The sequence below is a fragment of the Gymnoscopelus braueri genome, assembly GCF_963280865.1.
Source record: "Gymnoscopelus braueri genome assembly, chromosome: 4".
Lineage (NCBI taxonomy): Eukaryota > Metazoa > Chordata > Actinopteri > Myctophiformes > Myctophidae > Gymnoscopelus > Gymnoscopelus braueri.
In genome coordinates, this window is record NC_137605.1 from 13,160,395 (window position 1) to 13,176,200 (window position 15,806).

A 15,806-nucleotide genomic window follows, 5' to 3' on the forward strand; every position below is an offset into this window, starting at 1 on the left:
CTACTACTACACTATATGATTTAGGTTAGAATACCCCTTACGCTGTTTTCTCGTTCATTTATCAATGTCCTCTTTATTTTGCTGACCATCTGGTTTTAAATGTGTGTACGTAGTACATCAGTGTGCAGTGCGCTGGGCAATGTGACAAGGATTTCATCTCATGGCCCACATACTAATGAGGTGACCCAGCTATACAGTAGTATAGTCACACACTAACAGTGACGGAAAAAGTACTCACGTTTTTTACTTGAAGTAAAAGTTTCAAAACGGCAATGTAGAAACACTCCGTTACATGTAAAAGTCCGGAATTAAAGGTTTACTTGAGTAAAAGTACAAAGGTATTTGTATCAAAATGTACTAAAGTAGAAAGTACTCATTACGCAGAATGTCCCATTCACAAGTTTTCAAATACATAAATTATTTAAAAATCGTTCGAAAATAGCCGATCTACAAGCTCACTGTGAGCTTGTAGACCGGCTGTTTTCAAAAGATTTTTGTAGGGCTACAAAGTAACTACTACTAAGTTTTCAAATAATTGTAGTGGAGTAAAAGTACAATATTTGTCTCTGAGATGTAGTGCAGTAGAAAGTAAAAGTATTGACCATTGGAAGTACTCCAGTAAAGTAAAAAAAATACTTCAAAATTGTACTTAAGTACAGTACTTGAGTACATATACTTAGTTAATTTACACCACTGGAAATTAGCACAAAATTGGAACTGGAACACTATAAAATTGAAGCTGATAAATCGGTACTCTCTCTGTCCTGATTGGCAACTCACCTGAAAATGTATTTTATGTTTATTAAAGAGCTGGAGAGACGAGAAGACCCCTGTTACTGGACAAAGACTATTATAGCAATAATTAATACCAAAATATAGAGCTTTCACTTTTTTAGCTTTTTTTTTTTGTTTTAACCAAACTATCACTTACCCCACCTTTAACGGGGCCCTTTTCTGCTTTTTTGTTGTTGATACATTTAGAAACATGTCAACCATAATGACATGCCCAAAATAGGGACACGATGGTTAAAGGTGCTAAAGTGATTTTTATTTTTATGTGTTTGTTAAAATCATTGCTATCGAGTGTTTGTTGTTGTTGTTCAGTAACAGGGGTCTCCCTGTCTCCCCAGCTCTTTAATAAACAGAAAACACATATTCAGGTATGAAGGTCCCACTCCCCGGCACAATTATTATAATTATAATATTTTCAGATGGGGGTCCAAAGCCAAATAAATATACTTTAATTTGGGGGTCCCTGCCCTGGCCATATGGCATGAGCATTTTTGAGTATGCACTGCATTTTAAGCAGTCAAACTTGCTTCAAACTTGCTTCACACCCATTCATATAATCTAGAGCACTGTTTCCCAAACACTGGGTCGGGAGGGACCCATTTATGGGTCACGGACAGATTGTTATGGGTCACGAGTAAATTTCCCTTTATTTTTTGGTTCCTACATTTTGTTTTTAATTGTATTATTTCAACAACAAAAAATCTGAACATTTCAAAAACAATGCAAAAATGTTCATGTATTAAAAAAATAATAAAAAAAATCATTTCCATCATTCAGAAAACTAAAAAGTGTGGGAACCAGTGATTATGACTGAGTGATAGGATCTACAAGAGATCTGTGTTCTAGTGACGAGTCGTGACGTTACTCTGTTCTTCTACACTCTGGTGTGGACGTCGTCACGTCAGGTGACGTAACGCGACGACACGTGACGTACGCTGTCAACATCAGTGATGGCGGCGGAGGCAGAAGACGTCGACATCATGATGAATTATCCCGGTTCTTTCGATAAACTGGACAGGAAAAACTGTCGCTACCCGTACTGTATCGTCTGGACGCCCATCCCGCTTCTATCGTAAGTTGACATATCTGTCGATATTTAAGTTTGACTTCTGTGGCTGTAATACGCTAGCTGGCTAGCTAGGATTTATTAGCTTGCCTTGCTACCCCGTTTAGGAAGACTGGGCACCTCAACATTGTGGGCAGACTGGGCACCTCAACATTGTGGGCAGACTGGGCACTTCAACATTGTGGGCAGACTGGGCACCTCAACATTGTGGGCAGACTGGGCACTTCAACATTGTGGGCAGACTGGGCACCTCAACATTGTGGGCAGACTGGGCACTTCAACATTGTGGGCAGACTGGGCACTTCAACATTGTGGGCAGACTGGGCACCTCAACATTGTGGGCAGACTGGGCACCTCAACATTGTGGGCAGACTGGGCACCTCAACATTGTGGGCAGACTGGGCACCTCAACATTGTGGGCAGACTGGGCACCTCAACATTGTGGGCAGACTGGGCACCTCAACATTGTGGGCAGACTGGGCACTTCAACATTGTGGGCAGACTGGGCACTTCAACATTGCGGGCAGACTGGGCACCTCAACATTGTGGGCAGACTGGGCACTTCAACATTGTGGGCAGACTGGGCACCTCAACATTGTGGGCAGACTGGGCACCTCAACATTGTGGGCAGACTGGGCACCTCAACATTGTGGGCAGACTGGGCACTTCAACATTGTGGGCAGACTGGGCACCTCAACATTGTGGGCAGACTGGGCACTTCAACATTGCGGGCAGACTGGGCACCTCAACATTGTGGGCACCTCAATGTTAACCTGTCTTATTTTATTCCCCAAAAATATACAAAATAAGGAATTTGTAAAATGGTCTGAAGAATGTATGCAATGTAATGTGAACATGCACCGTGCATCAGCATCACTATCAGACCTAAATGTACCCTTCAACTTATTGTTTGTGTCCATAATGACATAATGGTTTTGTAGCCATTTGTAGCAATTATAGAAATATTAGGCCTTATGTGTTCAAATCATGTATACTTTAACATTACTTCAGACCATTTTCCAATTTCTTTGTCTTTACATTTAGGAGTAAAATAGCCAATTTAACATTGAGATGCCCACAATGTTGAGGTGCCCACTCTACTGGTTAACCCCTTCCTCCTCTACAACCACAGTAGCCTTGCTGTTGGACTATAATGAAAATCTAACCATTGCATTGATTATACATCACTGTTTCTCAACATCCAGGGGTCCAAATGGACCCTTTACGGGTCTGCTACTCTGACAGTGTACACATTTGCAGTTGTACACTTGTAAGGGACAATTTGGACCACTGGTGATGGTTCCCGGACCCAATGTTGAGAACCAATGGAATGGATCACATTTCTTACTGCTCTTAGTGTCCACTGACTCCACTCTGATTGTGTGTGTGTGTGTGTGTGTGTGTGTGTGTGTGTGTGTGTGTGTGTGTGTGTGTGTGTGTGTGTGTGTGTGTGTGTGTGTGTGTGTGTGTGTGTGTGTGTGTGTGTGTGTGTGTGTGTGTGTGTGTGTGTGTATCATTGCAGGTGGCTGCTGCCTTTCATTGGTCACATGGGTATATGCACGTCCTCGGGTGTCATACGGGATTTTGCAGGCTCATACTTTGTCTCTGTGAGTATCTTATTTCAGCACAGACATAATCCCTCATAGACGCAGGTAGAAGGTCAGAACCATGCAGCACTCACTTTAAAAACCCATGAAGACCCATTCTACAAATGTCTTCTAAATCCGTTGTTCTCATCAAGATTTTAATTTTTTTTTCAAAAGTAGCAGATATACAAGCTCGCTGTGAGCTCGCTGTGAGCTATTTTTGAATAGCCAACTCTAAAATCTAAAAAAATGAAATGCTTTCCCGGTTTTAATGGGTTAAGTGTCCAATTCAGTGTAATTACCTACTGTATATCAGTTGTGGTTCTCTAACATTTTCATGTATTTGGCATCAAAAACATGTTTGAAAAATCTTGAAAATGTGTGCAAAATAAATCTTTGAATATATATATATACTTTTAAAGCAAGCATTTTTAACTCAAATCTTTGCTTCTGGAGGGTCTCTGGAACAACATATTTTGAGATGGGGGGCCCACGGCCAAATACATATAATTTTGGGGGTCCTTGACATGAACAAGTTTGAGAACCACTGATAATATAGCAACATAATTTTTTTTTCAAAAAACTGTTAGGATTTAGAAGACATTTGTAGAATCCCCAAGAAGCAAAGACGCGTTCCCGGATTGAATGGGTTAAAAACGATAAAGCAATTCTGGACCAAATGACAGACCGTATCGGAACGAATCACGTCTTAACAAAAGTGCTCTTAAAAATTGGCGTCCCTCCAAGAGATAGAAATCGTATCAAAGATAAGGGTCTGTGGCCTAATCTAATGCATATCAAAATGGGGGGTCCTCTAAAAAGGTTGAGAATCGAGCCGCTCAGGTGCCTGCCCACCGGCACCGCCGCTGCTGCCGAGGTTGTGGGTTCGAATCTAGCGTGGTGCATCCGGCTTTGTCGAGCGTCTCTATACGAACACAATTGGCCCGTGTTTCAGGGGAGGGAAGCCGGGCGGGGAGGGTGATATTTGTCAATGTGGGTACCGCTACGGGTTCGGGTGGCACCTGTTAGTAAGGAGTCTTGGGCGCGATGAGTGCGTCCTCCCGGTGGGGGCTCCTCGCTGGCGGGTGAGCCAGTAGGACACATCGGCAGTGACAACACTCAAATGTGTGTGGGGAGGAATTAATTGGCATAACGACTAAATTGGGGAGAAAAGGGGGTAGAAAGCACAAACGAAAAAAAGATTGAGAATGGTTGACCCTAGAAGGCTTTAATGAACTAGAGATTCTAGAAAACAACCATCTACTTTGTCAAGATTACAGCTGAACACTACGGATGTTTCTCAATGGAAAATAACACATGACAATCAGTCTCCGACCCTCTTAAGCTGCTGGAAGATTGTCAGAATATACTACTTCTGTAGTACTTAAGTACTTATTGAAAATGATGTGTATTACAACTAATTTGTCTCATGATTTGTCAACATAATACAATTGACACTACTGGCACAGTATGGACATTACTGACCTTACTCACATTAGTACAATAAACAAGTAAGACGCACGAACGCGGGAAGCGAACGCAGCTTGAAAATAACAATAAGAAGAATAGAAAGGAATGAGCAATTGTAGAGAAGTGGGTGGATAGAAATGTATGTTTTTTCTAGATGTGGCAAAAATAAGGCTAAAAACACACCATTGTATTAGTTATTGGCCACCCCCCAAAAAAAGCATATTTTTTTGACTGTATCTGGCTGTTTTGCTTAATTAATTAAAACAAATTCTAAAAAAAAAAAAAAGAAAGAAAAATCTGCGTTAAAAGGAGCATCTTAGAAAAATACAAATTCACAAAAAAAAAACTTTGAATGTTTTTGAACAATTCAACAAAGTGTTTGAAGTGCCTGTTTCACCCACTTCCGGGGGGCGGAGCCAAAATCCGAGCCCGAAGTATTTGTTCGTAGACCCCCACTTAGGGGGGGTAGAAAAAGTTTCGGAGCGATTCGGGCACTTTTCATTTAACATGGGGTTTCAATGGGTGTTTTTAGGAGCCTTCTCTGGGGCGTGGCTTCCGGGGGAAGGGGCGGGCTTAAACGCAACCTTGACAGGTGTGTTCAGTTTTCAAAGACCTTTCATTTGATGTATGGTACGTCTATATTGGACATTTACTTGGCTGCACATAGGCAGTGCACACAGACAGAGACACACACAGACACACACACAAGCCGAGCACGGTTTCATAGTAAGCTCCACTTGCGCGGAGGCGCGCCTTAATTGCAGAACACACAGACAGAATGTTGTGCGTATTGAGAGAGCTGCAGATAATATGTGCCTAATTTGTGCTCCATCCCATGATGGTGTCACGCACCAAATATAGCAGATCTACAAGCTCACGGCCTGGTTGTGAAATGGCCTAAGGCCAGGCAGTTTCACAACCAGGCGGTTTCACGACCCTGCTGCCCCTGATGTCTGTGATAACATTTTGGGTGAGAAACAGGCCATACTCAATATTGATTCATTTCACATTTTTAACAGCTGGTTTAAAAGTTTGTTAACATTTTTAGAATAGTCTCATTTACTTTCATTGTCAAGTACTGTGTGCAATTTGGAAATAGATTATAACTGATTTGCACCCTTCAGTATGCAGTCAACGGTGCAGCCATCACATTGTGAGCTTGTAGATCTGCTATTTTCGGCGCAACAACCAAGTGTAAATCAGGCATACCCCTAATCCTAACTATGTGGGACTAATTGGTTTTTACAAATGTTTCTTTTTTTTCCTTTCTTTTTTTCAGGAAGATAACATGGGCTTCGGTAAACCAACAAAGTAAGTTCATAATGAGGTTTCTTTTTATTTAGAAAATTGGTGGTATAAATACACCATGGTATTAAATAAACATTGAAACATTGCTTTTTAAACAACATGGTGCATAAATAAACACGGTTCATTCATACTGTAGGTATTGGAAACTTGACGTGGACAAAGTGTGTGGCAACGGGCCTGCAACGTGGGACAAAGCCGTGCACGATGCTTCTGAGGAGTACAAATGCAGAGCGGTATGATAATAGGCTAATTAATAATAATGATGAGCATATCCCATAAACCAGAAAACATTTCTATACAAATGCACACATCTTTGTATGTTCAATGATTTCTAGACCAGTGGTTCTCAAAGTGGGCTCTGTGGAGGAGGAGGGGGGGTCCAGGGGGTCCCCAGCTAAATAGTTGGGGAACTTGGGAACCAAATGGACCCTTACAGGTCTGTAACTCCTCTGAGTTACAGACCTGTAAGGGTCCATTTGGTTCCCAAGTTATGGGGGTTTGTGGCTTAACCCATTTAAAACCGGGAAAGCATCTGTGTCATTTTAGATTTTAGCGTTGGCTATTCAAAAATAGCAGTCGTACTGTACAAGCTCACAGCGCGCCACTTCGTGCCGCGCTGCGGACTTGTACATCTGCTATTTTTGAAAGATCTTGAAAGTGTGAGAACCACTGATTTGGAAGGCATTTGTAGAATCGGACACAGGTCTTAATCGGCTAATGCATACCCAGAAACAGAGTTTGAGAATCACTTATACCAGGGGTTTTCAACTGATTTTGACCCAGGGACCACCATCCTGACTAAGAGCAACCTGGGGACCACCCCTATTGTGCGTGGTGGGTCCATCATAGACCCACCCCACACAATAGTGGTGGGGGGTTCATGCACCACAGAGAGCTGGAGAAAATAGCTAATATCATTATAATATCTAATAAAATACAGTGATTTTGTTTGAATATGATGGAATATGATTAAGGAATACTGTGATTATGGTAAGCTCACATTTCATATCACACACACACCGTACAGTAAGAACTCCTGTAAGTTATTAAAAGTAAAAAAATAAATAAAACAAAAGTTTAAAAAAAAAGTTTTATTTATTTATTTTTTTATGCATGGCCAGGGACCACCTGCAATAACTCCGCGGACCGCGGACCACCGGTTGAAAACCCCTGACTTATACGATACGAATACCCACATTCTTTTTTGTTCAAAGATTTCTTGAAATGTTTTATTCACAAAATGCTGAATCCCTTTTTATTTCTGTGTGTTTTTAGCACAACCTGTGCTGTGATAACTGCCACTCCCACGTGGCCATGGCCCTCAACCTGATGAGTTACGACAACAGCACCTCCTGGAACATGGTCAACCTCTGTGTGCTGGCACTCCTCCATGGACAGCATGTCAGGTACTGTAGAAAGGGGGGCAACACTTCATCCATTAAATAGGGCTGTCATGATTAAAAAAATATATTTCAAATTTTAATTTAATTTAACATTAGAACATACCAATACAAATATTATTTCTGTTTGCCTATTAGGCTTTGTATTAAAAAAAATGCACGGGGCAAATATGACAAATAACTCAAATATATAAGAAAATATAAGAAATTACTGATATATTTAATAATTTTGAAATTCCTGGCCTGGAAAAGGTTTTTGACTATTGATTTCGTTCATAAAAGCATGTCCCAAAACATGTAAAATGTAGTGCTGCGCTGCATGACCTGCGTGAAATCCGACTAATGTATACAGGACGTCACGTGACAAAAATAATAGATCTACAAGCTAACACGTTGCACCGTGATATGTTGTTAGGTCTGTTCTTTTTGTCACGACAAAAGACAGATTTTTATTTATTTATATGTATATAGATTTGTTTTTATCCCACGATTTTTTAAAAATCCAGTGCCAATGCCTAAGCCTGTAATCCTGGGCGCTGCTCTCCCTCTGCCAGCCTGGGGAGAGCCCAGAACTGAGCTCATGCTTCCTTCAATGCATGAGGAGTGAGCAGGCCGCTTCTTATCATCTGACAGGGGGGAGTTTCCCCGATGGGACGTAGCGCATGGAAGGAACACGTTATTCCCCTCCATCAGGCGCCCCAGCTGACCAGGGGGAGGCAGTATAGAGACCAGGATTACTGCATGTTTTTTGTGAGGGTATACCTACCCTAGGGGACACGGGGAGAACACAAAAGACAGACTTGAGCGAAGACGGCTCGAGTCTGTCCTGGGGCATTGATAGCACACTGGAGTAAGAGCCACATTATTGCACCGTATGATTGCTATAGGCCTGGAAATGGGGTAAATTACTTTGGAAAAGTTATGGAATAGTTAAAAAAATTAATTGGTAAAAATGTGTGGGAAACCCTATACAGTTTACAGTTGTGTCACAATAAGCTCTACTAGTCCTACCCAGTAGCTCCACAGCTGGATGCATGTAATGGGCATCTGGCACAGAGAAACCCCCTCATTACTCTTTGTTGACCCACATAGAGAACGCTGTTGTCGTACTTTGTGCTGCCTCTGCATTCTAGTCCCAGGGCACCCAGTCTTTAAACAGTGGGGGGGTGAGTGCACACCGTAATTCATCACTGACACAAGTGTTCCCCCTCCAAGTCACCGCTGGAGGTCACCTCTCCACCGGGGCTCCCTCTGCTGGGCAAAGACCAGCAGGACGGGTGGAGAGGACATCAGGACATCCAGCGCGAAGGGGGGTTGCTGGGCCTCTGGGAGAGAGAGAGGAGAGACAGACTGGACCATGGGAGAACTAAATAGATTCCCTGTGACCTTCCCTGTCCTAAGTACATGATAAATGTGCTGGGAATTGAAGAGGAGAATGTTTTTTAGCCCTTCATCTGCCCCCCCCCTCCACCCAACACCATCTCCACACAGAAACACAAACTGTAGCTTGTAATGATTTCATTCTGCCCTCAGGGATCCCATTATGGAACAATCTACCTTTAAGCACCAAACAGAGCCAATCGAAGGACTTTCTTTTTGAAGGAGGCTTTCTGGGCATACATAGCTACTGAGTACTTTTTTTTAAGAGTGAAGGAGGCTTTCTGGGCATAGCTAGCAGAGTACTTGAAGCAATAACAAGTGTAATACATGTGATTAAACATGTAGACATTTACTGTACATTTGTGCTTGTTTTATTGTTTTAGTTCTATTTAATTAAAGTTTAGGCAAATTGGTTGAAAAAGGGTTATTGGGTGTTTTTTGTTTATTATAGCTATTTAAGTCCATGAGTTAGTAATATTAGTTTGTTTTACAATGAGGACCAGTTTGGAAATAAGTGTTTTAAGAGCAATGCTTTTAAAGGGGTATTTCACTTTGCTTGATTCATTATTTAGATATTTGATATTCATTTTATCAGACACGCCCCCTTCATATACAAACCCATTGTAACTTCAAACTTCATTTTAACCATGTTAGATTCGTAAAAACACCCGTCCTTGGTTCTGGTGACTCACCCTGCCCTCCTAATGCGTGAGGGGGCCGTGTTTTTTCAATAAATGTTTTCATTTATTTTTTATTATTTTTTTGGAAAATTAAAAAAATAAAATACAATACAAAATTTTAATAAAATAAATGAAAAAAGTAATCGGAAAAACACGGCCCCCTCACGCATTAGGAGGGCAGGGTGAGTCACCAGAACCAAGGACGGGTGTTTTTGATGAATCTAACATGGTTAAAATGGAGTTTGAAGTTATAATGGGTTTGAATAGGAAGGGGGCGTGTCTGATTAAATGAATATAAAATATCTAAATAATTAATCAAGCAACTTAAAAACTGTCTGGGGGGTTCACAAAGGCCTGAGTAGATGATAAAATGACCCAAATTTTTTTTGAAAGTGAAATACCCCTTTAAGCGCTATCCTCTGGATTTTTCTCATGTTGCTATGAGAAGCTGTTCATTGAAACCTAGTCAGATCAAATCAAACTCTCTCTCTTTGTCATTCAGCTGCGCTGCATTCCTCAAGACCTGGCTCCCCTTCTTCATGCTCACTGGGGTCCTAACCACCTTCCTCCTAACGTTCAACCTCCAGTAATCCTCCTCCTCATCACCCAGGACACAGAGAGGGTAGGGGGGTGTCTGTCTGTCCAGAGGATGGGACGGCTCATGAGACCTTTCCTCTACTCCTCACGGTCTCCTCATGGACCCGTCTGCTGAACCCAACAGGCTGCCGTTGTGCTGTAAGACCCGTCTTCTTGGCGCGTAAACCAGATGTAGGACTTCTTTACTTCATTGTCACCTCCAGTGATCAGTGGGATGGATGTGTGACGTCATGTAGTGCGAGGAAGGAGCAGCACGTTGTGGTTCGTTTTGGAAACTTAACCCATTAAGACCGGGAACGCATCTGTTTGTCATTTATTTTATTTCTTTGGGCTATTCAAAAATAGCTTTTTTTCATAGCTCGGCACCGAGTGCCGTGCCATGTTATGTTGCTATAATATCAGTGGTTCTCAAACGTTTTCATGTCAAGGACCACCCAAAATGATATTAAAATATAAAAATATTTTGTTCCAGGAACCCCCAGAAGCAAAGATTTGAGTTGCAAATGTTCGCTTTAAATATATATATAAGATTTGCACAAAATGTTCAAGACTTAAAAAAATATACTAGATCTACAAGCTCAATGCTCGGCACTCGGTGCTGTACTATAAGCTTGTATATCTGCTATTTTGAATAGCCAAATAAATCTTAAAATGACTCTGATGCGTTCCCGGTCTTAATGGGTTCAGAAGGCAGGGATACATTTTGAATAGTATTGCATGTGTTCATTAATGAACCCAAATGGTACAGGTAGCTTCTACAAATAACACTTTTATGGCTTTTAGGGAAAATGACATTTGTGCCAACATTGTCCCTCCAATGTGTTAACCAATTAAAACTGGGAAAGCATTTTAGATGTTTGCGTTGGCTATTCAAAAATGGCAAATTTTGTACATCTGCTATTTATTTTTTTTACATTTTTGAAAAATCTTGAAAGTTTGAGAACTGCTGATTTAGAAGGCATTTGTAGAATCGGCCTCAGGTTTTAATGGGTTAATAGTCTGGTACAATTTACAATTTAGGCATTTAGCAGACGCTCTGATCCAGAGCAACATACAAGTGTTTTATTGAACTGAAGTCAATAAACAAGGTAAATAATCACATACATAGAGGGCAGAGAGAACCTTGTAGGGCCAAAAAAAGAGACGACTAGGATACGAGATAAACAATGAACCTAGCATCTTGTCTAAATCTGTCTGGTGAAGCTAAATAATGAACACTAACGCCTCCAACAAGGTTCAAGTTGCAACATTGTCTTTATTGTAACGTCTTGTGCACAAGTACATAAAAGTAAAAATATTTTTTTTGTTCTGCTCCTCGGACATTGCTGCAGCATTAAACATTATAATAATAATAATAAACTGCAATGTCTACATACAATGTGGACATTGTATATAAATGTACAAAAACAAGTACAACGTCTGTGTACGACGCAATAGCAGCAGTAAACCAATGTTTCCGTCTAACAAGGCAACCTAGAGGGGTGCATAGTTGAGCCACATGGCACATGGTGGGGTGCATAGTTGAGCCACATGGCACATGGTGTCTTGTAATGTACTCCCAGGTTTGTTTTGGTGTTTTAGCGCTCTCTGATGGACACGTTTGTGGATATAGAGTGTGACATACTGTAAATACAGTTACACAAACAAGACAACCTCTGTACAATAGTTTTGCATCGCTTTGTGGCTTCAAAAGCATTATTTCTTGCTCAACTTTGGAAGCAGATGAATGTGATTGTCTTGTCAGTGAGTAGGATATATGCTTGTAATCCTAACCTTTGTTGTAACTATCCTATTTTTGCCTTGATGATTGCTGGGGTACATGAGGTACGTTGTCAACTATATTATGAGCCCATATCAAGGCAAGAGTAATGCAAGAATCACATGAACATTTTTATTTATATAAGTATGTCCCTTCCCTTTGACCTGGCCTTCAATGGTATATCTGTGTAGTATACTGTATATAATTTATATATGGCACAAATGCCATTTTGTCTGAATAATGTGGGATCAAGTTTTATTTCATTATCAATATTTATTGTGTTCTTACTCCCAAGAAAATATTATTTATTTATTTATTTATTAGACTGTCATTTCATTTGATGTGCATTCATGAGATGTATTCCCTCTAAAGGCCTTTCTTTCCTTTGAGAGACTGAGTTATAGGCAACTGTCTAAATAAAGGAAACGCCTCAGTAAATGAGAGTCTGTGTGTAAATGCTGTAGCGATGCTGTTCTCAAACCTTTTGTGCCAGCGGCGCACCAACGGGCAACTCAAAATCTCAGCACACACTTGCATTCATAGCAAACACAGCCGATCTACAAGCTCACAACACATTGGGATGCGGCACGTTGTGAGCTTGTAGATGGGTTGTTTTTGTGTGTGTGTGTGATTTTTGCCCCAAATAGGGATGCCAGGTTGAAAGTAGTTCAAATATATTTGTTTTAGGGTATAGACTTTGCACCCTGTATTGGGAATTTAGTGCTGATATAGTCAATTAAAACATAATTCATAACCTTTTGTAGAGTTGAATGTCGTCGCTGACCGTCAGAAACCTTGTATCTCCAAATGTCTACTTTTTATGTTAATGTTTTCGTCATTTAATGCCCTACTGCGTCATACAAGAGTGCAAAAGAAGTGACAATAGCCGATCTACAATCTCACAATGTGTCCCATCGTGACACATTGTGAGCTTGTAGATCGGCTATTTTCACTATTTCTGAAAGTTTCTGTTCCATGTTCTGAAAAATAACGGTTTCCACCCGACGCAACAATACAATTGTAGCAATAATGTAATAGTTATCACAAATTCCCAAAGCACACCATTCAGGACAACCTCATAACATAGCTGTACAGTATAGTGGTGTTCTGTAGCTTTAAGAGAGAGGCACACACACCTATTCCTTCAGGAGACGGTGCGTGATGAACTACCATCAGTTTACTGTAACCTTTATTCTCACAGTAGGGCAGATGGGAGGACTGATGCTCAGGAGCGCTGTTTGCCCTCTCAGTCGGTTAGTTTAAAATTAAGAGAAAAGAGGGAGAAAAAAATAGCAATTTTTGCATCTTTTAAAAAAATACCGTCTTAAAAAGACATTTGAAATTTAGTTGCACGGAACCTTGACTTTCTCTGTGTTTAAAACGTATTCTGGTGTTGTTGTTTTTTCTCTCAATTTTTTCTAAACCTTTGCTGTCAAAGGCTACAGTTTAGAATAGATAATGTGTCTTTTTGCAATTTGCATAATTTTGGGGGTATTGTTTTGTGTGCCGTGCCAGTGCTTGGAGTGCCCTCTGGGCTGCGAGTGTTTCGCCTCCACACGCACGGTGAAATGTCTTTCCAGGGACCTCCGCGCCGTCCCGCAAGGTGTCCCAGGACACGCCAGGACTGTGATCATCACAGGGAACAGCATCTACAGGCTCGGACCCGAGTCCTTTGCAGACCTAGAGAACGTCACCAACATCATTCTGAGCAATAACGGGTGAGAAAAGCATGTATACTTTGTTCATCACACAATATTATGATGCAGAACATATTGAGATAATATATGAGTGTAACTGATCATAAATACAGTATGTGTTTCTGTGGATGTGGACCTGGAGGTTGTGTTAATAATTATAAGATAAGATATATATTAAAAGATATTACTTTGCTTATTGTTTCTAGTGGCTATTTTTTAATGTTTTAAATTTTTTGCAGGTGTTTTTACTTTTAGCTACATTATCCAAACAGAGTAATATTAAACACTTTCAATGTGGCATCCTTGTTTTGTCATTATAGGCAAAAATTGTCATTCGTTTAATAGCAAAAATAGCAGATCTGCAAGCTCACAAACTTATAGACCTGCTATTTTAGGTATTTGTCTTTCAACAAACTCTGCAGCCTCTAATATACCCTAATATCGTCTCTGTCAGGTGGAAACCTCATATGTCCAAATCTGTTACTTTTCAGGATTCAAATTCAAAAATAGCAAAAATAGCAGATCTACAAGCTAAAAAAGCGTCACGTCGCGCTGCGTTTCGCGTTTGCAGATCTGCTACTTTTGATGCTTTTGTGTGACGCTGTAGTGTGATCAAGTAGGAGCATCAATTTACGAAAAAAACACACCAAAAGTTAAAATATGGAGATAGGTTTCTGCTTGACAGCAACGATATACTCTAATATAGAGCATAAGTGCTTACTGTTGTAAGGATAGACCTCACAGTGACAAGCCATCTCCTCAGGATCACAGAGGTGATGTCCCAGACCTTCTCTGCTCTGACCAACCTGCGCCTCCTGGACCTCAGCGCCAACCGCCTGGTGCTGATCCACCCCGCGGCGTTCAGCATCCCCGGCGCTCCCCTCCAGGAGCTCAACCTGAGCCGCTCGCTGTACAACTCCACCTCCCTGACGGACCTGACCACCGCCCTGCGCTGGGGCGGCCTCCGGGGCCTCCTCCGGCTGGACCTCTCCGGGAACGGCCTGGTGTTTCTCCCCCCCGGCATGTTCTCCCACCTGCCCGGCCTGCGGCAGCTCCTCCTGGCCAACAACTCCCTGGCGGGCGTCTACGACGGCACCTTCTCCGGCGCGGGCCGCCTGGAGGCGCTGGACCTGACGGGCAACGCCTTCAGGACGTTCGACGCCGTCGCCCTGCGGGAGCTGGGGAGGCTGGGGGCCTCCTCCTCCCGCGTCCTGCTGGGCCGCAACGCCTACGACTGCTCCTGCGACATCCGCGACTTTGTCGCCTGGCTCAACGGCTCCCAGGCGCAGCAGGTGGTGGACGTGCAGAACGTGAGGTGCGGCTCGCCCAGAGCGCTGGAGGGCGCGCAGATGCGAGGGCTCGGGATGCGGGCCATCGGATGTGACGTCCCGTACCACCACCAGGGAGAGACGGGCGACCTCTCCTTGCAGACCTCCTACGTGTTCTTGGGGCTGGTGCTGGGGTTCGTGGGCATGGTGTTCATCTTTGTGCTCTACCTGAATCGCGACGGCATGAAGAAGTGGATCGTGGAGATGAGAGACGGGTGCCACGACGTGCTGGAGGGGTATTACTACCGCTACGAACTGGACTCGGACCCCCGCCGAGGAGGAGACGGGCCGCAGGGCGGTGGCACCGGCCATTTGGGAAAATCTCCGTCGGGACAGATACAGGTGCCTGCTGACCCCTGCGTGGTTCAGATGCCCACAGACACACAGGTGACCACCTCCCCTCCTGGGAACCTATGATGACCTTTCACTGGAGCTGGAACTGGTACAACATGAACGCAAGGGAATGTCTTCTAAGGCTTAGTTTAAGCCATTAAGACCAGGAAAGTATCTGTGTCATTTTAGATGTCTTTGGGCTATTCAAAGATAGCAGATTAGTTATGAGCTTGTAGATCTGCTACGACATATTTTGAGATGGGGGGGGGGGGGTCCGCGGCCAAATACATAACATTTTGGGGGTCCCAAAATGTTTGGTAGCCAACCCCATCAACATATTTTTGCACAAATGTTCAAGACTTTTCAAAAATAGCAGATCTACAAGCTCATGAGCTTGTATATCTGCTATT

At 42.3% G+C, this 15,806-nt stretch overlaps 2 protein-coding genes across 2 annotated transcripts; both read left to right on the forward strand.

Annotated features, from left to right (window-relative positions):
* Window positions 1–1,742: 1,742 nt before the first annotated feature.
* Window positions 1,743–11,796, forward strand: LOC308083865 (transmembrane protein 222-like; the record flags this gene model as incomplete). Its single annotated transcript, XM_080426273.1, has 6 exons — window positions 1,743–1,864; window positions 3,381–3,465; window positions 6,194–6,225; window positions 6,359–6,455; window positions 7,498–7,628; window positions 10,185–11,796. The coding sequence occupies 6 exons, from the start codon at window positions 1,743–1,745 to the stop codon at window positions 10,270–10,272; spliced, it is 555 nt and encodes a 184-aa protein (XP_080282399.1). The 3' UTR covers window positions 10,273–11,796.
* A 1,700-nt stretch (window positions 11,797–13,496) lies between these two features.
* Window positions 13,497–15,480, forward strand: LOC308083443 (trophoblast glycoprotein-like; the record flags this gene model as incomplete). Its single annotated transcript, XM_080425757.1, has 2 exons — window positions 13,497–13,756; window positions 14,499–15,480. 2 exons carry the CDS (start codon window positions 13,497–13,499, stop codon window positions 15,478–15,480), a joined length of 1,242 nt encoding a protein of 413 aa, XP_080281883.1.
* Between the last annotated feature and the right edge of the window lie 326 nt (window positions 15,481–15,806).